The sequence below is a fragment of the Arvicola amphibius genome, chromosome 7, assembly GCF_903992535.2.
Source record: "Arvicola amphibius chromosome 7, mArvAmp1.2, whole genome shotgun sequence".
In the NCBI taxonomy this organism is placed as follows: Eukaryota; Metazoa; Chordata; class Mammalia; order Rodentia; family Cricetidae; genus Arvicola; species Arvicola amphibius.
The window spans coordinates 122,440,861-122,462,078 of record NC_052053.1 but is presented as its reverse complement, the minus strand read 5'-3'; the positions used below and the strand labels follow the sequence as shown (position 1 = coordinate 122,462,078).

General features: G+C 43.3%; 1 protein-coding gene across 2 annotated transcripts in view; it reads right to left on the bottom strand.

Moving 5' to 3' along the window:
• Positions 1 to 21,173, bottom strand: part of Heatr5a (HEAT repeat containing 5A) — a 104,968-nt gene extending 83,795 nt beyond the window's left edge. For both annotated transcript variants that reach the window (XM_038337405.2, XM_038337406.2), the window contains exons 1-6: positions 21,045 to 21,173; positions 7,408 to 7,610; positions 5,238 to 5,449; positions 3,738 to 3,846; positions 1,931 to 2,080; positions 1,101 to 1,275 (exon numbers count right to left, since the gene is read on the bottom strand). In XM_038337405.2, the coding sequence (XP_038193333.1) occupies positions 1,101 to 1,275; positions 1,931 to 2,080; positions 3,738 to 3,846; positions 5,238 to 5,449; positions 7,408 to 7,533 (772 nt within the window). In that variant the 5' untranslated portion in view covers positions 7,534 to 7,610; positions 21,045 to 21,173. The remainder of the gene's footprint in view (positions 1 to 1,100; positions 1,276 to 1,930; positions 2,081 to 3,737; positions 3,847 to 5,237; positions 5,450 to 7,407; positions 7,611 to 21,044) is intronic.
• Positions 21,174 to 21,218: the final 45 nt, after the last annotated feature.

The window sequence follows — 21,218 nt, the reverse complement described above, 5'->3', positions numbered from 1 at the left end:
GGAGTACTTCTTTAATAATGTTTTTCAAATAATGTACACACAAATTATATAGAGTGCCTGATAAAGTAAGCATTTAGATTAAATTGGGTCCTTAGGGTTTCACACATCTTAAAACCACTCAGGCTATGCCTTCTAGTCTGAGTTATCTGAGCCAAGGTCCAGAGAAGCTATGGTTTCATTTATGTGAGCATTTTTATCTTTGAGGATACAGGATAAAGTATTCAGTTATTCATCAGCGCCTTGCACACACTGTATATAGTATACAGAATCTTCGTTTTCAAAAGTATCCTCTCCTTGCTTACAGCTTAGAGAATACAAGAGGGACTAAAACTAACGAAAGAAAACTGTCCAAACAGAATACATTTGGCACATCTGTTTGAAATTATCCACATCAGCTATGCCCTTTACCAATCTAGACAATAACAAGCCAGATATAAAAATATAGCCTTAAAATAACTTTTAAGATTTAGGCCTTATGTCTTATTGAATAAAATCACATTAAAATTCTTTGTTTGTGGGGCTGGAGAGATGGCTCAGAGGTTAAGAGCATTGCCTGCTCTTCCAAAGGTCCTGAGTTCAATTCCCAGCAACCACATGGTGGCTCACAACCATCTGTAATGGGGTCTGGTGCCCTCTTCTGGCCTGCAGGCATACACACAAACAGAATATTGTATACATAATAAATAAATAAATATTAAAAAATTCTTTGTTTATTTTGTTTTTGAGATATGGTTTAACTGTGTAGTCCTGACTGTTCTGGAACTTGATTTGCAGACCAGGCTGGCCTTGAAGTTAGAGAACTGCAGACCTACACCTACCGAGTGCTAGGGTTAAAGGTCACCACACCCAGGCAAAATTCATTTTTTAAAAAAGACAATAACTGAGTAAAGCACACTTCAAAAATTGTTTGGATTTTTTTCCTCTGTTTTTTACTGAGTTGTTTGAGGATGGCATCTTAAGACCTATAGCAATGTTCATGAACTGCAACTGATTTATATTCCGCTTTTCAGATATTAAAAATAGGTAGCTGTAATTCTACATGTATTTATCAACAGAGGAGAGGTGAAGAAGACACTCTGAGAATAATTAAATAACTTTACCTGCTCCTGGATGCTTAGCAATTACAGCCTTAGCCAACACTGTGCCCAGTAGCTTTGAAACGGAAATCCTCACATCGTAATTGGAACCTTCGAAGGACTTAAAACACAGTGTGGCCACACTGTCTAGGTCCGTGCTCCACATAAAGACAGCCTCATTCTGGAGTTCAAGAAGACACTATGCAAATGCACACACAGATCAGTGGAAAAAATAAAACAAATATAGATGTCAGGTTCAGGTATGTGTGAGCTGTAGAAATAGAACAGTCTAACAAAAACACAGCTTCATAGTATTTACATGCTATAGGAACAACCAAGAACTATTAAAACTCATATATGTTAGTACAAAAACAGATGAGAGAACAACCCCCTTCTAATTCTGAGTACATTAAAAAAACAAAAACACCAAACAAACCCTCAGAGTCAATCTGCTAACTATGACAACTGTGGTAATAATCCAAGCAATAGTAGTGACTTCATTGTACTACATACTACGTACACTGACATCAACTGTGTCAAGGATAACTTTTTAAAAAATGAAAACAATTTAGAGCAACGATAACTAACACACACATTTAGTTCAGGCCTGTAGAGGGGGGGCACACACAAACAGAATGCATCTGTAAGTGTGGAAGCCAGACCTTCCTATCCGGGCGATGCACATGGTGCAGCTGGGAACCCTCTGGCCTGTGGTTCCTCACATCAGCACCAGACCCAACAAGCTAATTTCCAAGGCTACAGCTCTAACATCATGTGGCTGAGCCTAATGCTTTCAGAGGGGAGTTTACTCTCTTTGTACACGGTTTAGACAAGTGGCAGTCAGAGGGTTTTACCTTGGCAGCAGCACAACGGACAGCCATGGATCTGTCTGTTAAGCAGGACCGAGCAGCTTTGTAAACATCCCGGTGGCACGGTGCAGCAGCAGCACCCAGGCCAGTCAGTATACTCTGCAGACTCAGCATGATCTCATAGCGGCCCTGAGACTGCCAAAAAGAAAAGAACAATGCAAAGAATAATGGGGAAAGTTCATCCAAAGGGCAGCACTAAACACTGTGTTTATTGCAGATGTAAGAAAAGTCAGGTTTCTTTATGTACTGACCAACTTATTCTGACATTAAGAAACACTAACCAGTTGTGGTGGCACATGCCTTTAATCCCAGCACTCAGGAGGCAGAGGCAGGTCTTGGTCTACAGAGCGAGTTCCGGGACAACAAGGACTAGAGAGAGAAATCTTGTCTAGCAGAACAAAAATACACACACACACACACACACACACACACACACAAAAACCAAACAAACACTAACCATTCAATTTTCTATTAAAAAAGAACTACCAGTACAGATCAGTACAACTCAATACAATAGAATCCCCGTACTCTGAGGCTCAAACCTGCACCATGGCTGCACCTCAGCGAGAGCTCTAGTCAACAGCACGCGCCAGACTCTGCCTTCAATCTCACCACCAAGAAAAACCCAAAACCCAAAAACTAAAAACCAAAGAATGGGGGCTGGAGAGATGGCTCATTGGTTAAGAGCATTGACTGCTCTAGCAGAGGACCAGGGTTCGGTTTCCAGCACCACAGCAGTTCACAATCATCTGTAACTCCAGTTCCACGGGATCCAATCCCTCTTCTGGCCTCCAAGGAGCACCAGGCATGAATGTGGTACACACACACACACACACACACACACACACACACACACACACCCTGATGAGTCCTTCTCATGCTTGCTCACATGTACAATTTCAGGGCTGACCACTTGGTATTGGTAACCGATGTGGGCTCAGCACTGCTGAAGACTAATTCTCTCAGAACACTTCAGCTGTATGCAGTTCTTTGTCTAGAGGTGGGGCATGTTGAGAGTATCCCCTTCCAAGAATGAAACCCAATTTATCAACGCAGAAAGCCTTCCCAAATGCCAACAGTCTTTTGGAAAACATTGCTAGGAAGTAATCTGCTTGGAGGGCCCTCACCAGTCTAGTGATGCAGACTTCAGACCTTAAGGTTCTGACTCTAGTACAAATCTTAAATTTAATGGTGTTTGTTTTCATTTCCTTGTGTTTTGTCTTATAACATTTCAGAAATGTGAAGTTGGCCTTTCTTTGTATATAAATGACTTAAGAGCTATTTTCTAGACCGCTTCTCTAAACAAAGAAAGAACTGTTGTAATCTTTTAGCATTATCCCTAAATACTAGGAATTTAATATTTAGTCCTAAATACTAGAACTTAAATTTTTTATTAACAGATGAGTTTAATTTAAAAACTGGTTAAACTATAGTTGTTGCGAGATTACAGGATCTTGGAAATTAAATTAAGTCAGTCTCAAAATCAAGAGGTACTCCGGGAGCAATGCCGCAGTACCAGGAGGGAAAGGCTGCAGCTGCACTCTGTGGGCCTGGCATGTAAAGCCCCTCCAGGTCCGACCCCCACCCTTTTCTCTTTCCTTCTAACTATGCACTGCTTATTCCTTTCCAACACCAGTATGATAACCAACCTACTTTCCAGGCATCATACATATTCTAGATATATTTAGTTTAGATAAAGCTACACAGATATCTCTGCATGTTTAAAGAAAATGTAACCCTTTTATTAACTCCGGAAAGCACAGTCGCATACGATGCCCTTGGTTGCACTTACCTCTGCACTCTTCATTGCTTTCAGAATGTTCCCCACTGTATCAGGAAAGGCGTTAGCCAGTATTCTACCCAACTTCTTGTACAAGGCACCCAAACACACCACAGCAGCACTGAAACAACATTTAAATTGGAAACAGAGTCACGACCAAAAAGGGTGGTGGTATAGACATCTTAATACTGTGTAAACGTGACTATTCAAACTTTTCCCATTCTTGGTGGTTCTGCTTTTTAAGGGTGAGTTTCCTCGAATAATAAAATTTTTAAATTATGTGGGTATGTGTATGGCTGTGCCTGGGATTGTGCATGTGAGCACAGTGCCCACAAAGGGCAGAAGGGGAAGTCAGATTTGCCCTGGAGCTAGAGTTACAGGCATGCGTGAGCTGCCTGATTATGGGTGCTGGGAATCCAAGCAAGGAAGAGCAGTTCACACTCTTAACCACTGAGCCATCTCACTGTCTCCTTAGGATGCTTTCAACTGTGATGAAGTGCCATTCACTTATATTTCCTTCTGTCTTAGTTTACTACTAAGAACTTAATAAAAGAATAAACAAAATCTGAAGAACTGAAAACACATTCTTAAACACTCACCTACCAAAAACTTAGGAAGACGTTTTTATTCTCAAAGCTAGGTATTTTTGCCACATCTTAATTACTCTTTTTTATTATTATTAATTACAGTATCAGTGATAGAAGCCACGGCCCTTTATAATCCAGTGCCTTCCGAATGCTAGGCATGCCTTCTACTACTGAGTTGTATATCCTTAGACCCTGACCTTTTTTTTAGAATTATTTTACGTTTAAGGGTGTTTTGCCTGCAAGCATGTATGTGCACCATATGCATTCTTGGTACCTGTGAAGACTAAAGAGGGCACTGAATCTTGTAATTGGAGTTACAGGTAGTTGTGAGCCAACTATGAAGGCTGAGGATGGAAGCTAGAGCAACAGGACCTTAACTGCTGGTTCATCTCCCCAGCTTCCCTAAGATATGTTTAAAAGGACTTGACAGGAAAATATTGTGCTTCTTTTGTTTCTTTGTTTTGGTTTTTCAAGACAGGCTTTCTCTGGGTAGCCCTGGCTGTCCTGGAACTTTCTCTGTAGACCAGGCTGGCCTCAAACTCAGAGTCACCTGCCTCTGCCTCCCAAAGTGCTGGGATTAAAGATGTGTGCCACCGCTGCTGTGGCTGAATGTTGTTTGTTTGTTTGCTTGTTTTAATAGATTAGAAATCAAGCTGGGCAGGTGATAAATTACTTTAATTAGAGAAAGCAGGAGACACAGGCAGATTTCTTTGAGTTCAAGGCCAGTCAAATCTATGTAGGGAGTTCCAGGACAGTCAGGACTACATAGAGAGACCCTGTCTCATAAAATAAAAGAAAAATTAAAAAAAAATAAAAAACTGAATTTATACTCTATTTCAAAACAAGTGTTAAACAGGTTATATAATTTAGAAAAATCATACAAGGAAACAATATTTTGTATTATTAGGTTTTAATGTTTACTTACAGTTTGGTGGGAAGGTAACTTGGAGAGTCATCTTTGCTACGAATAAGATCATTACACTTGTCAATTGTCTCATAAACAGAAAACGAGTCTCCAATACTATAAAGTATGGCTAGATTCTGAGCAAGGAGCTTGCGCATGGGAGGCCCCGGGGAGCTGTTGAGTAAGGACAAGAGCTGTTCAACAAGAGCCTTCTGCTTCTCCCTCACATCAGCCTGCAAAGGAAGTAACAAAGGATGGAAAGTTAGTAGGATTCCTGTGACTGCACGGTACAGATCTTCCCTAGGAAAACTCCAGATTATTTTGAATGCGGATCCCCATAAGTGAGTTGGAGACGCAGGTATTGTGCTATACTAACAAGTGGTTCTTTGCTTTGCTGTCACCAAGAAGGAAACTCTGAAGCACACTGCAGACCATGAACAGAGACGGGGTTCTTCTTCTAAGTCTACTTGAAAGACATGTGATTTGTGATTTCTGAAACACACTGCAGACCATGAACAGAGACAGGGTTCTTCTTCTTCTAAGTCTACTTGAAAGACACGTGATTTGTGATTTTACAGCTTCTTACTGAGTCAGCTCTCCCCATCGAGTTCTGTGAGTGATGTAAGGCCTACAGCCCAAAGCAAAAGCTGATCCTGCAGCAGCTTCCTGGTGTATTCAAGTCTTCCTAAGGACAGCACAATTTTCTCTGTACAAGTGAATGCGTATAAATGTAACACCCGTGTGCTCTCTGAAAAAGTCACTGCAACACTAATGGCACTCAGGTGCTCACTCCAGCCTCAATTCCACAAATTAGTATTTGTTCAATTAGTAAATAGAATTTTATCTTAAAAAAAACTTTTTCCAGACAGATGTGGTAGCACATGCTTTTAGTCCCAGCACTTAGAGGGCAGAGGCAGGTGGATCACTGAGTGAGCCTGATCTACAGAGCGAGTTCCAGGACAGTCAGGGTTACACAGAGAAACCCTGTCAGGAAAAGAAGAAAAAAAATGTCTCTTTTTAAATCTTAAGTATATTAGCATTTTGACCGCACAGAGGCACCACATGTTACCCAGTTCCCATGGAAGCCAGAAGAGGAGACTGGATCTCCTAGGACTGGAGTTACAGACAGTTATAAGCTGCCTTTGCATCCTGGGTAGTGAACCTAGGCCCTCTGGAAGATCAGCTGGTGCTCTTAACCACTGAGCCATTTCTTCAGCCCTAGAATTTTATCTTTTGTTAAGCTTATTTTCCCAAACCTAGAATTTGCTTTTAATTTCTTCTTGAAGGTAAGCAAATTTATCAAATATTTATATTATATTATAGAGCCTGATAACAATAAATTGTTTCAGAATTAGAAGGGTTTTTAAATTATTTAAAATCAGTTTTAAATTAACAAACATTTATCTTTTGTGAAATCCTACATGTATCTGTGTGAGTGAATGTGTGTGTGTGTGTGTGTGTGTGTGTGTGTGTGTGCACACGTGCATACTGGGTACGTACAACTAAGACTTCCCATCACTTTTGTATTACGTACAACACTGTGGGTTATATAAAATGCCCTTATTTGAGATAGGTGCTGGAGTGTCCAGAATTGCCGCCTCATGTCCATGTGCAGCATGTCCAAAGGTGTAGGCACATAGCACGAGAAATTGGTTTTCTTTCTTTGCACCTATTTTATGCGCTTTAGGAGAGGGAATAGAAAGAGCTTTTCAGCTCCTATTCTCCTCACAGGTCTTACAGCTTCTGAAAGTAAAATTCCAATGGCATTGTTTAGTACATAGGACATCAGGACTTCATGTATTTGGAGAAACACAAGTTGTAAAAGATAATGAAGATGAAACAGAATACACAGGGGTTGTGATGTGTGTGTGTGTGTGTGTGTGCATACGCTCTGCAGTACTGGAGGCTTCATGCGTGCTAGGCCAGCACACTACTACTGAACTATATTCCCGGCTCAAGCATTACATGTATTTTTAAAGTAAAACAACAGATAGTGGCTAATTGCTTTCTGTTTTTTTAGACTTGTAAAGTTAAAGTGACCTTTCAGAAGAGGAAGGAGTCTACCATGTTTCACTGCTAAGTCTTAAGAAACTGTAGCTTTCACACACTAATACGTGACTACAGACAAAGCAAGAAAACAAACATTTCTGGCACATTACAGAGCAAAACCAGCTTTTGCGATGTTACCTACCCTGTTGGTTGCTAGCAAAAGCTTCTCCAAGTATCTCAGCCACTCGAAAATAAACTCGGCCTTCTGAACTTCACCTAGTTGGCTGGACGCTTCTTCATTGAGCAGCAGGCTATGAGCTAGTTCCATTCCTTGAAGCAAACTCTCTTAGCGGGTCACAAGTCTTCACACTTATAAACGCAGTCTGTATACCTAGGGAACAAAACCTGCAACGGAAAACAACGTGCTTTGAGAAAGGTAAAAGGATGGCAGTCAGAATGCTGGAGATTTCTATAAGACGTAAAAGCACAGCTAAATTTATCTTTAGAACTGCTGCAGGGTGAATCCCAGAAAGGTCCCAATAGTAAGTTCTAGTTAGCTGACCCAAATTCATCTTCCCATTCAGAATCTATTTTCAAAAGTACAGACGGGTTAAACAGGCCAGATTGCCAACAGGCAAAAACAAAACAAAATCACTAAAACTAAGAGTTAATCCACTTAAGTTCTCCATGTTTCAGGATCAACTAATGAGGTCAATGTTAGATTTCGGTACTCACTGCACGCTAGATACCTTTTATTAAAATGTGTCATAGGTATTTAACAAGTGACCAAATAGCTAGTCATCCTACTAAAACTCTGCGGAGAAGCTGACCTACCCTACCAGGTTTGGGTCTCTGGAGCATCTGCCTTGTCTAATCAAGAACATTTGCAGCTTGAGGGTTTTAGGAGCACCCGCCACCACCAGCAGAGTCACCTTACTGGAGTCCAGTTGTGACAGATGTTTCTGAGGACATGTGGGGGATTTCTCCAGAACTGCAAAGCTCGGGTCACATCTGTGTGACCCAGACCCAGTGGGTCTTTCTAGACTGCACACAGCACAGAAATTCACACTAATCTTAACAGGTAATATCAGCATGGGATGGTTTTATTTTTAAGGAAGTTTGTGCTTAAGTATGCCGCAGTAACGTATTTTTAAATGATCAAGTCAACCATAAAATATGGCAAAATGTTAACAGATAAGTAGTGGACACGAGAGGGGTCATTTTACTAGTCTATATTTTTTGTACTTTAAAAAAGATCACAATAAAATGCAGAAAGATTATTTAACCATTTTTAAAAAGTTGCCTACAAAATAAATAAATAATATAGCATTTGCGGGCCAGAGACATGGGTCAGCAAGTAAAGGCTTTGCCACCCAGCCTGACAGCTTAAGTTCAGTTCCCAGGACCTACATATTAGGAAGAGAAAACTGACTCCTGCAAGCTGTCCTCTGACTTCCACACCTTCCACACCCCGCCCCCCCCCCCACACACACCCAGCACTCGGGTGGCAGAGTTCAAGGCCAGCCTGTTCTACAAGAGGGAGTTCCAGGACAGCCAGGGCTGCTACACGGAGAAACCTTGTCTCAAAAAACGAAACCAAACAAAAACAACTAGGTGATGAGGAAACCTCCAGTCCAGCTGCTGAAGCAACTGAGCCAGTAGCATCATTTGAGCCAGATGCCTGCCTAGGAGCACAGCAAGACCCCCTTTTAGGAAACAAAATAACAGCAGCTCACAGGAGAAGCAGCTATCAAGAACATTAAGCACACGCATGTACAGGAACATACACATAAACATGAGTTCTCTAATGCATCAAAAAATGATTTAAATATTTCACAAAAGTATAGACTAAGCGCTATAGGTAATTAAAAGATTAAATATGAATGCCTCATGTTTCCCTAAGCTAAACTAAATACTTTAGCAGGAGAGCCAGTAAGATGTATTAGAAAAGGAGGCGTGAGATGCAGGAAGGCTTTCAGCTTATTCTATTTCTTTCTGCGCACTTCCTAGTGTAGCACACTTACACGACCGTGACTCCTAGCTATCAGAAAGGCCTGTGAAAAGACTCACACTTTATCTTACTTACACCAGCTGCTATGGACCTGTCTAGAGTTCAGGACAGACCTTTGATGAGAAAAACCACCTCTGTCCAGCTATATCTCTTCTCACATCTGTGTTTTAGCTATCTTCCCAATCAGTGGCCTCTTCCCAATCAGTTCTGCCAACATGCCCAAGCCCAATACTGTCTATGACATGGCACCCAGAGTCACTCAAAACAAAACCCTACTCAGCTTATTTTCCGAAGTGTCACTTTTAAGGGGCAAAGAACAATACAAACATCAGGCATGGTGGTGTGGCTAGTAACCCCACTACCTGGGAAGTAAAGGCAGTAGCTAAGGATTATTAGATTCACAGTTAAGTTGAAGCCACCCTGGGCTATCTGAAATTCTGTTTCCAAACAAACCAACCAAAAGAACAATCTGAACAATGTTGCTAAGATTTTTACAGAAATAACATGAATCCTAGCTTCTTGTTTAAAAAGCTTTCCCCTTTCATAAACTACCAGAATGGGGCTGGTGAAATGGCTCAGTGGCTAGTGAATCTGCCACACAAGTGTGACAACCACACGCTAGGTGGGTGTGGTGACCTGCCTATCACCCCTGCATTTGGGAGGGAGAAACGGGACCTTGCCTCAGTGAACAAGGCAGGTCACCTTCTGGCTGTGACAGGTGTGCTGGGGCATTGTCTGCATAGCCCCTCCTTACACATGCCCTCATGCTTTTTCACAAGGGAGGCAGAATTACCAAAATGAACTGGCTAAAACAGTCACAGTTAGGAACAGAATTTAGAGATGCCAGTAATACTTTTCTTACAGGAAACCTACTAATAAGCACACAGAACTTTTGTCCTCAATATCTGAGACTCTAGAGGGAAAAATAACCTTAGCGCACAGAGAAATGTTCCTGCAATCACCAGGGCAAATGATAATCTTAAGAATCAAATTACCCTTTCATCAGGAGGCTGGCAGTGCTGCTGCAAAGACCTTTTTCTTCCTTAGACAGCAGCAATATTGTGGTGTAAAATGATCTATCAAGAAGCAAAATAGCTAATACAATGCGATAATAAATAATTCAGCAAAAAAGCTCAAGCCCCAAAGCAGGGCACAAAGTTCCCACTAATGCCTCCCATGCAGCCCTCATACAAACCACTCTTAAAAGCAGCAGCCACCCATTCCTTCTGGCAACCTCACCTTTCCATCCATCTCCAACCACACCTGAGCTTCTCACACCTGCGCTCCAAGGTGAGAAACGAGAACACTTTGCAGACAGAGGCTCTGACCTAGTCTGGCTTTAGGAAGATAGCTGCAGAGTCAGTGCTGACTCCTTTAAACTGGAATACAGCCACAACCTACACACACCGAAGAGCTTCACTCTCCTAATTTCCTCGTCCACTCATGTTTCTGTTGAGACTATGGGCTGATTTACCCACTGACAGTGAACACATATAGCAATATCTTTAGACATACGCTTCCTTTTTTTAGATGAAGTCTTGCTATATGCTAGTCAAGATAACCTTAAACTTGCAATCCTCCTACTTTCTCCTCTTGAGCAGTTTGGATGAGAGCCATGCAGCACCTAGTTGGGATCTATTTTTCAAAGTACAGTTAGTTCGCTTGAAAAAAAATGACTTTATAAAACTGCTGTTCCAGCTCTAACACCAGCAGCAATTCTAACAGCTGCTGGTACATAATCTGATCACTTTCTAAGATGGCTATGCAATACTTTTAAATGTGTAACATTTATTTTCTTGAATAAACCTCAAAAATGTCAATGAGGTTGCTATTTTTTCCAGAAATTTATTATTATTATTTGTCTAAGTCTATGTGTACACATGAATGCCTCTGGAGGTCAGAGACGTTAGACCCCCAGAGCCAGGGTTATGGGTGGCTGTAGCAGTCTGAGTGGGTGCTGGGAACCAAAGTAGGGTCCTCTGCAAGAGCAGAGCGCACTTAGAATCACCACCCCATGTCTCCCACCCCTTGTTTAATCTACTTTAAGTTTCATGGCTGCTGAGAACTGAACTCGGGTCCTCTGCAAGAACAGTGTGTGCTCTTAAGCTCCAAGTTAGTGTTCCAGTCCTTGGAGTAGTTATTTTCATTGCCTTCCCTTACAAATGAGAAAACGGAAGTGGAAGTGGAAAATTCGGTAGCTTTCCTAGATGCACATATGATCTCTTTTAGCTGGTTTTGGTTTCTTAAAACTATTCTGAAGGAAAGAAGACAACGACAACCAGGAGACCATCAGACACTTAGATAAGGTACTGTGTGGTCTGACAACCAGGAGACCATCAGACACTTAGTTAAGGTACTGTGTGGTCTGCCAGTGTTCCCCGCAGAGAATGGGAAGAGTAATTCAGAAACTGTAAGTCACCTATCAGGGAATGGAACCAAGCACAGAAGGAGTCAACGGCCCCAAGTCTTGAACGACACTTGAATTACATTTCAAACACGTTCCTTTTATTCTCTCTACTCAAAGGGCACTGGGGCAGCTTCAGCCCAGCCGCCGCCTTCAGTTTCTCAGTTTTTGTTAAAAGTAAGGCTGAACAAACATTAACTCTATATAAACCATTTTTTACAAATATAAGCTTTTCAAACTGAAGCAAACCCCCAAATCAACAGTAATCACCTATAGCACAGCCAGAAAGAAGTCAAGCCTTCTAACCTCTGATCCCCATTTGTGACCAGGGCTTAGTAAAAAACAGCAGGTCACAGAAGAGGATCTCACAAGGCACACGAGGTGTTCATTAGCTGGTGCTTCACCACGAGAAGAAAAATGAGGGGGCTTTCTTGAGGTACTGGGTAACTGTGCCTCAGTGAGGAAAAGCACGAAAATGCCAATAAAAGAGACCTTAAAAGCCACGAGGCGGAAGTTTATCACAAGCACTGTACAAACTGGCTAAGGGCTATCACCCAGACACACAATTTCTTATTTGTGTTTGAGATGGGGTTGCCTTGAACTCCTGATCCTCCTGCCTCGTCTCCTAAGGCCTCAGTCAGCTTCTGAGAGGTTTCTAAGAAGTGCTTACAGAGGTGGAAGATCTGAGGACACTTAAGGTAGCTGCTATAAAGTAGATGGAACTGGGTGTGGAAGGGTACCCCAATATTTCCAATGCTTGGGAGATAAGAGACGGAGGATGAGGGAGTTCAATGTTACACTTGGCTACACAGAATTTGAGGCCAACCTGGGCTACAAAAGACCTTGTCTCAAAATCCTGAGAGAAATAAACTGTGTTAGATCCCTTCAGAAGCTGTCGATTGTTTCTGTTCTGCAGTCAAAGAATGGCGGTGTTAGCAGAAGGGCAATTATTTTAAAGACGTTTTAGCAGCAACAACTTGAGAGCCATCATACCTACCACAGATTTGTATCACCATGCCTGTTTACTAGGTGCCAAGGTTTGAACCAGTGTCTCCAACACCCTAGGCACTTTACCAACTGATTTCAACTTCAGCTTTCTGAAATTGTTTCCAATTTCTAAGTTTTAATTATTTTTAATGTTAATTTTTAAAATTATTTTTAGTGATGCATATGTGTGTGAAGTGTATGTAGCTTTGACTCTAGGTGCTCACATTAGATCCTCTGGAGCTGGGACTAAAGATGGTTATGAGCCACTTGAAGTGGGTGCTGGGAACCAAACTTGGGTCCTGGGCAAGAGCAGTATAAACTCTTGACTGCTGATCCATCTCCCCAGATCCTATTACTTCTATTTTAAGTGACTGCATGTGTATCCCTTCCAAATTGCAAATGGTTTGTTATCACAAATTTAAATTTTAATTCTTGGAATTCTGAATATTCACCAATATAACTAAATAGGTCTATGTTTTCTTGCCGTACTCCCAAAGCCAAAGACCTTATTTTACTATAAATTAAAAAAAAACATACATATGTAATAAAGATTTACTTGCTAACAGAGATGTCAAGATTTTCCTCAAACTTGGGAGAATGTTTTTCTCACCACTTCACAATACAAGGCAAGGGGACAGCATATGCACAATGGCCCAAGAACGGGGGGGGGGGGGGGAGAGAGGAGAAAACATACGACACAGCCCACAGTATAGGACACAGGGTGATCCAGGAAAGAAATGGAAATCACATGGACAGATAACCGGAAGGAAGTGAGAGAGAAAGGGCCAAAGGTGGGCAGTGAATTTACTTTCTTCCCTTGAATTCCCAATGTATTGCCTGCATATCAACATGTAGTGGCTACCTCTCCAGCACCATGTCTACCTGCACACCGCCATGTCTTGCTGTGATAGAGAAGGACTGAACCTTTGAGCTGTCAACAGCCACCCCAATTCAATGTTTTTCTTTATAAGAGTTGTCTTGGTCATGGTGTCTCTTCACAGCCATAGAAACCCTAAGACAAAGTCGCACAAACTTGATCTCAAAAGCCCATGCCAGTGTTGTACTTCTAGCAATCTACACCACCAGGACTAAGTGTTTAAATGCCGGAGACTGTGGGGGAACATTTCTCATTCAAAGCACCACAGACAGGACTGGAGAGAAGGCTCAGCTGCTAAGAGTCCTTAACGCCTCAGTTGTTCACGCAAAGGACCTGGGTTCTGTTCCCAGTACTCACGAAGTGCTCACAACCATATGTGACCCAGACCTTGAGTTCCTAGAAATCTGATGGCTTCTGTGAGTACCAGACATACAGGTGATATATACATACACACACACAAGCAAAACACTCATACACATAAGTAAATTCTTAAGAAAGAAAGAAAGAAAGAAAGAAAGAAAGAAAGAAAGAAAGAAAGAAAGAAAGAAGAAATCACTCCCAGAGAGTTGTCTGCCTCTGACTCCCAGGTGCTAGGATTAACACCCAGTGGAGATGGCAGATTCTTATGTGTAATTTGTTTTTATTTTCATTGGTGTTTTATCTGCATGTATGTCTGTGTGAGGCTGTCAGAAGCCCTGGAACTGGAGTTCCAGACAAGTGTGAGCTGCCATGAAGGTGCTAGGAATTGAACCCGGGTCCTCTGGAAGAGCTGTCAGGCTCTTAACCTCTGAGACAAGTCTCCAGCAGAGATGTTGGATTTTTAAAGAGAACTTGGACTTTAAAGCATTGAAAAATTTAAAGACTGGAGACTTTTAAGGTTGGACTGTGTGTGTGTGTGTGTGTGTGTGTATACACGTACATGAAATTAACATGAAGTCTTAGGGACAAACAAGAAAGGAAAGGTTATGGCTGAATACTGAAGTGTTTGTGTGTCAGGTTGGTAAGTGGTCAGTTGGGCTGTTAGTTTTGTCAAGTGGACAGAAATTAGACTCACCTGAGTAGGGAGCCTAACTAAAGAGTTATCCTGACTGCTACTTGATGTAGGTGAGCCCAACCCACTGTAGGCAATGTTCTCCCAGGGCAGGTGGCCTCAGCTGTATAATAATAGCTGAGCAAGCCAGTAAGCAGCGTTCCTCTGTGGTCTCGGCTTCAGTTCTTGACTGCAGGTTCCTTACTGGAACACCTGCCTTGACTTAATGGTGGGCTGTGATGGGAGGAGGGAGTCAAATGAACCTGGGTTTCCTCCCTAAGCTGGTTTTGTTCAGTATATTACCACAGCAATGGAGAAGAAACTAGGTTAGGGAGGATCACAAATCCAAAACTTTTCCAGACTAGAGTTCAAGGCTAGCTTAGCATTCACGAGACTGCCTCAAAGTAAAAAGAGGGCACATAGCTCAGTGGTAGGGTGTTTGTCTAGTATGTGCAGGGGGCCCTAGGTTCAATTCAGTTTTCATTGGTGGTGCTTAGTTAAATTTCAACGTTAGGATTAAATGGCATAGTGAATGTAAAGTTTTGGCTAGCAAAGCCTCAAAAAAAAAATAGATATGCAGGTGTGTTTTGTTTTGTTTTTTCTTTCCCAAGATAGGGTTTCTCAGGCTGTCCTGGAACTCACAGAGACCCATCTTCCTCTGCTGTGAGAGTGCTGGGATTAAATGCATGCCCCACGACGCCTAGCAGATATACAGTTTCTGTTTCTCGTTATTATGTTCTTAATACTGGTTTCTATTGCTCAATCTTTCCCCAACCCAGAACACTTCCTTGTACACTTCAGGGCTTCTGTCTGGACAGAGTGACCAGAGCCTTACCAGAGTAAGTCTCTCTTCCTTACTTCCACTTCTGCTGCCCTGCCACCTGCAACACACACAACCTGTCTCCCAGGCTCGGGCCAGCTCCACTCCACACCTGCCGATGTTCTCAGGGCTCACCCCATGGCACTGGCATCGCTAACGTGCAGCAGAGACTGCACCTTCACCAACGGCCTCCTAGCTTCTCTTCAGGGACTCTGACCTGCTACATGGTGCCAAGCCTCAGCTTCTCTCCATATCCCCTCCAATCCCCTGCTTTCATGCCTCCCAAATCAGTACTACACAGGAGACACTTACACATCACTGGGTTCAGCTGCCAGTTGGAGATGCAGCCTTGAACTGCTCTGAACCACAGCCTCTATGTTCTGACCCTAAGGAAATACTCCCCAGAAAATCTCACCTCAATAATACTGGTCTCCTGTTGATCACAGCTGCTTTTTCAGCCTGAGTTAATTAGCATCTATTGTCTCTGTAAATCAAAGGTGTTATTTCCACAGATTCTTAATTCAAATACATCACGCAAATGGCCTTCATTGTCTTAGACACTCTCCAACTTCCCTCTGAAATTTCACAAGTCAGCCTCTGCCTCTGCACTCCTCCCAGCATTCTCTTCTTCTAAGTTCCCACAACAACTCATTGATTCTGAGCACTGAGTGGCTTCTCCAACCCAAACTTCTGAAATCCTGCACAACACAGCCTACACGGCCAGGTCCCTGACAGCAGCACCCCACCCTCTGGCACCACCCTCTGCCCTAGTCTACTTTCTGTTGCTGTGATGAAACACTGGCCAAAGCCGGGCGGTGGTGGCGCACGCCTTTAATCCCAGCACTCGGGAGGTAGAGGCAGGAGGATCTCTGTGAGTTTGAAATCAGCATGGTCTACAGAGTGAGTTCCAGGATGGCCAGGGCTACACAGTGAAAATCTGTCTTGAAAAACCAACCAACCAACCAATCAACCAACAAACCAGTGACCAAAACCAACTTGAAGAAAAGAAGGTTTATTTGCTTCATCCGTCCATCGCTGGCTGTCATCAAGGAAAGGGAGACCTGGAGCAGAGCCTGGAGGGACACTACTTACTGGCTTGCTCAGTCACCTTTCTTATACAACCTAGGCCCACAGGTCTGGGGATAGCACTGCCCACCGTCCATGTGCCCACCTACATCAACCAGTAATCAGGACAATTCTTCACTTGAGGGTCCCCATTCAGGTGAGTCTCGTTTGCATCAAGTTGACAAAAGCTAACCAGCTCACTCTCTTTAGCTCACCAAAGCAGCCAGTATTATAGACCTGTGGCACTGAATCTAAATATTATTAGTATAGACAAAGATAATGGATTAAGAAATCTGTCTATAGGCTGGGTGTGCCTCCGTGGTAAAACAGTTACATAGCAGGCATGAGACCCTGGGTTTGATCACTAGCAAAGAAAGGAAGGAAGGAAGAAAAGAAAGAACTTCTCAAAGCAGAAGAGAGGGATAAAACCTGCTCAAGGCTAAAATAATATTTATATACAACAAAGCGACATCTATGTCCAGTTTCAACGTCTACGTTATCACTCCACACTGTTGCTAATGGCAACGACTACACAGGTGCTGACACATCTAATAAACTTTACAACCTGCTGTTCTCTCTCTTCTCTTCACTCCGCCATGTCTCCAGTACTTTGGAGCTTTCCAGTAAAGTGCTAGGTTTTTCAATTAGCTTCCATATCCTTCTCAACCCAGACAGCAGGTCTGTAAGTACCTAAAGTATTAATTAGTGCAGCTTCCATATCCTTCTATTTCCTTAAAAACCACCTCCGTATCACATACCACACTCTCCCGTCTCGTTTTGAGATGGGAGATCTCATTCTGGACATTCAAGAACCCCAAGGCGCATTTTAAGGTAAAGGAAGTGTTACTTGTCAGCCTCTCCCCAACACTACTCTCTCTCGGTCACAATGTCCAGCAGCCTAGCCACTTGCTACCTAGTCAAAACTCCAGGACCACAAAGTATAAAAACAAAGAGGTCTAAACAGCAATTCATTGTTTGAGAACTCATAAGTTTGACATAAATCCCTCAAAGCCTATTCATTCCATTCTGACATGATTAATAATCCAGTTACCTCAATTTTAGCTAGAGTGGAATAGTGCACTACATTAAATGTGAAAGGGCAAATCCCCTGAGAGGAGGAATAATCCTGGGCAGGCAGCTAACAGTGATGGAAGAAATGGAACACTATTCAATAGGGCATCTTTAAAAGCGGAGAAACGAGGCACTGTAAAGTACATGGGATGCCACCAACCCCAAGCACAACAGAATTCACAAGCCAGGACAGAAACGCTTACTCACTTTTCAAAGTCTATCCTTGTACTTGCTGCTTGCACAATCCGCCACCTAGAACTTCCATATTCCCCTACTAGATGTGGTTTATTTAAGACTACTCTTCCCTTCCCCCGTTTATGGCTCTCACTCTAGTCAACACAGCACAGATTTGCCCTTGAGCACACGGTGGGTCCAGCATTCCAGCGCAGCCTTCTGGTTCCACAGCTCCAGGGCTCTCCATCCTGGTTCCACAGTGTAATCTCTAACACAACTTGCTCAGAATACCCAGCATAGAGCTCTGCACAGTCTGGCCTCTTGGAGCCGCACCTTCCTGAGGGTTTTCTTGGCAGACAGAGCTTCTTACTCCCTGCCAGACGTCCAGCGAGATGCCTTGCTTTGCAATGACAGCTCCTTGGAATAACTCCTTGTTTCTCTGCCTTCCAGCAGCTTCTGTCATGGCCCACCCATCTTACAGAGTAAAAACACAGTCTACTGCATCAAATCTCCACATTGATGTGGGAAGCTCTCTGAGATCAAACTGTTATTTCTAAAGCATATATGTATGAAGAATATCCACATACGATGAGATACATAATGACTACAAATAGCATCTTAATCAGTTCAAGCCATGCTAACAGATGAGACCAACAGAAAACATTTCACAGCCTTTTGGACTTTGGAATTAAGTTGAGAGATTTTGTACCTGTACAGGTGCTTTAAACAAACAAACAAACAAAAACAAACCAATCTGGAGACACATCCAATCTCAATCTGCTGAGTATTTATCTGGAGTTCTAACAGTCCATTCTGTTCTACACTTGATCTTAGCCAAAAGGCCAAGAAGCAATCCTTCGATTTCTGGTCTACATTTGCACTTCAATAATATTCTAACTGATCTAGTCATCCAACATCGTCATCAGCCATGTTTAAAGGAAAAGTCAGGAGCAACACTAACTTAAGATGGACATCATGACTTTTATATTAAAAAGTTAGGGATGAAGTTCAAGCCCTGAACTAGATTTCCAGTACTGAAGAGAAAGAGAGAGAGAGAGAGAGAGAGAGAGAGAGAGAGAGAGAGAGAGAGAGAGAGAGAGAGAGAGAGAGATTGGTGGTTAAATTAAAAAACAAACAAAAAAACAGACCCGATCTGAAAACTGAAAATCAGTTGGTAAAATATAGAAAGTATCCCCCTTTTCTTCACTCCCAAGAGACCAAAACCACTGAAATGAATTACCCATAAACTAGGCACCCACAGTAGAAAAGCCACACCCTCCCAGCACCATCCTGGACCTAGGATTCAGAGGAGCCTCACAAGGGAGTTCTGGCTTTCTTTTGCTTCTTTTATGGTCTTAGTGAAAAGTCACTCAAGTTCTTCAATGATCTGTGGGAATATTAATGTATCACACAAGACTAAATGTCATTAAACAGCTTATCAAGAATTTAGAACGTCCAGAAGTTAACTCCTTAGTTTAGTCATAAGAAAGGCTAATCAAGATCGTTAGCAGATGCCCTTTTCAACATTAAGCTATAAGGAGGGAAGGGAGAGAGGAAGATTAAAATGCACAGCAAAGACAAAGAACCTTAATTTTCCCCATAGACAGTATATTCATTAGTTTAAATTGATGAGGTTAATTTTAGATAATAATTAAAAATTTTTAGAGGTACTTTGGGATTCTGGGAAGATAGTTCAGCAGGTAAGAAGGCTGGCTGAGTAAGAACAAGGGTCTGAGTTTAAACCCACATAAAAAGAGGATGAGGGCAGCAGCCTCTAACTCATCACTGTAGGGGCAGAGAGGAAGCCTGCTGAGGCTGGCAGGCCACCACCTTATCTCCCCGGTTAGAGAGCAGCTGTGTTTCAAATAAGGGGAAGAGAGCAGGGCACCTGTCTTCTGACCTTAACATACATTCATGGGTGCAAGTGCCTGCACATATATGTGCATACTACTTACACACACACACACACACACACACACACACACACACACACACACAGTTATTTTGGAATTCTGAATTTTTCTGTTACTAAAGTCAAACACTAAAACAAAGAACAAGTAAAGGCGATTTAATCTAGGATCCATCAACAGGACCAAAGGTTAAAGTCAGGAGTTCATTCCTAACCTACACTATCTATGTAAAAGAACTGCATTCCAGGGCACACCGAATCAAGCCACCAGTGTTCTCCGCCTCCTAGGATTACATTAAACTGCCTCCTTGATTTCATTTTTTGAAACTGAGTTTCTACTACTTAGACTAAGCCGGAGTAGATCGGTCTGCATAAGCCCAGGTTGGCTGGGAACTCTGTTCCTGCCTCAACCTTCTCAACACTAGAATTACAGGTGTGCGATACTACTGGCTTTTCTTGTTAAGGAAAAAAAAAGTCAAAGGTTCTAAAACAAGGCAAATCTCAGTTTGAGTGCTTATCTAAAATCTTGCTCTCTGCCTTGATGTGTTAGATCCTTTAATTCTGGAGCCAGCGCCAGATTTGAGATGATGTCTCAAATAAATAGAAAAACAAATAGTAAATCAAACCTCATCCTCAAACACAGTTCGTAAGATGTTTGGGAAATAAAACCAGACAATTCTGGCCACATCCTTCTGCGCTAATGTTCCTTAAGTGAATCTCACAGTATTGTTTCTCAAAGTCCCTAACTGTATAGGGCCCTTTTCACTTCCTTAAACTTAGAGCCATCTCTAGGCTCTAGGTTCTTTAAGGGCGCCTAGTATGCATATAAAACACCCACAACCTGAAGGACCGCAAGCGATCTGATTTATCTGACCTAACTGTTCAAATGAATTTAACTTGCCAGAGTTACATGTCATGGTTAACGAGCACCTTTACGAAGTTCCTAAGGATTCACAATACTTGAAATGGTATCTTGCTGGCGTGTAGGGAGATAAAGTAAGAAAATAAATAAAACTACAAACAAACGTTTCCTGGGAAAACGCAAACGCCCCCAGCGCCAGGCTTTCCTTCCTTCCTCAGAAGACCTGGAAACTTCAGGCAACCTGAGGAAACATCCACTCCCTGCTGCTGGGAGCCCCACAGGACACTGCAGGGCGGGTCCCCCGGCCGCGAGGCAGGCGACCTGCCCTGCTCCCCGACTTTTCCCGGCCGCGTTCCGGCCCCGCAGCGGCCGTCCCCGCCTACCTGTTGTGCGGAGGGGGAACCCGGCCACGCCGCAGTCAGCCCCGGTGTCCGGGCTGTGGCTGCTGCCGGGACCCCGTGGACCTCGACTCGCACCCACCCCGGCCGGGTCCTCAGCCTCCGCCCCGCGCCCACCGGGGTCCCGCGCCCCCCGGCTCCCGCCGCCCCCGCCCCAGCCCCTCAGCGCGCCGGCCCCAGCCGCCACTCCGCGCCCCCCGGCTCGCCTGCAAGGATGCCCAGAGCTCACACCTGTCCCGGCTCTGCCACGTTCCCGGCTCCGCGACAGCACAGCGGCACCCGGCTCGCCGCAGGCGACTGCGGGGCCGAGCGGGCGGGCGGGGCTGACAGCGCGGCGGGAGCGGCCATTGGGAGCGCCCGGCCCCTCCCGCGACCAGGCCTGCCAGCCGCCCGCCGAGCCAGAGA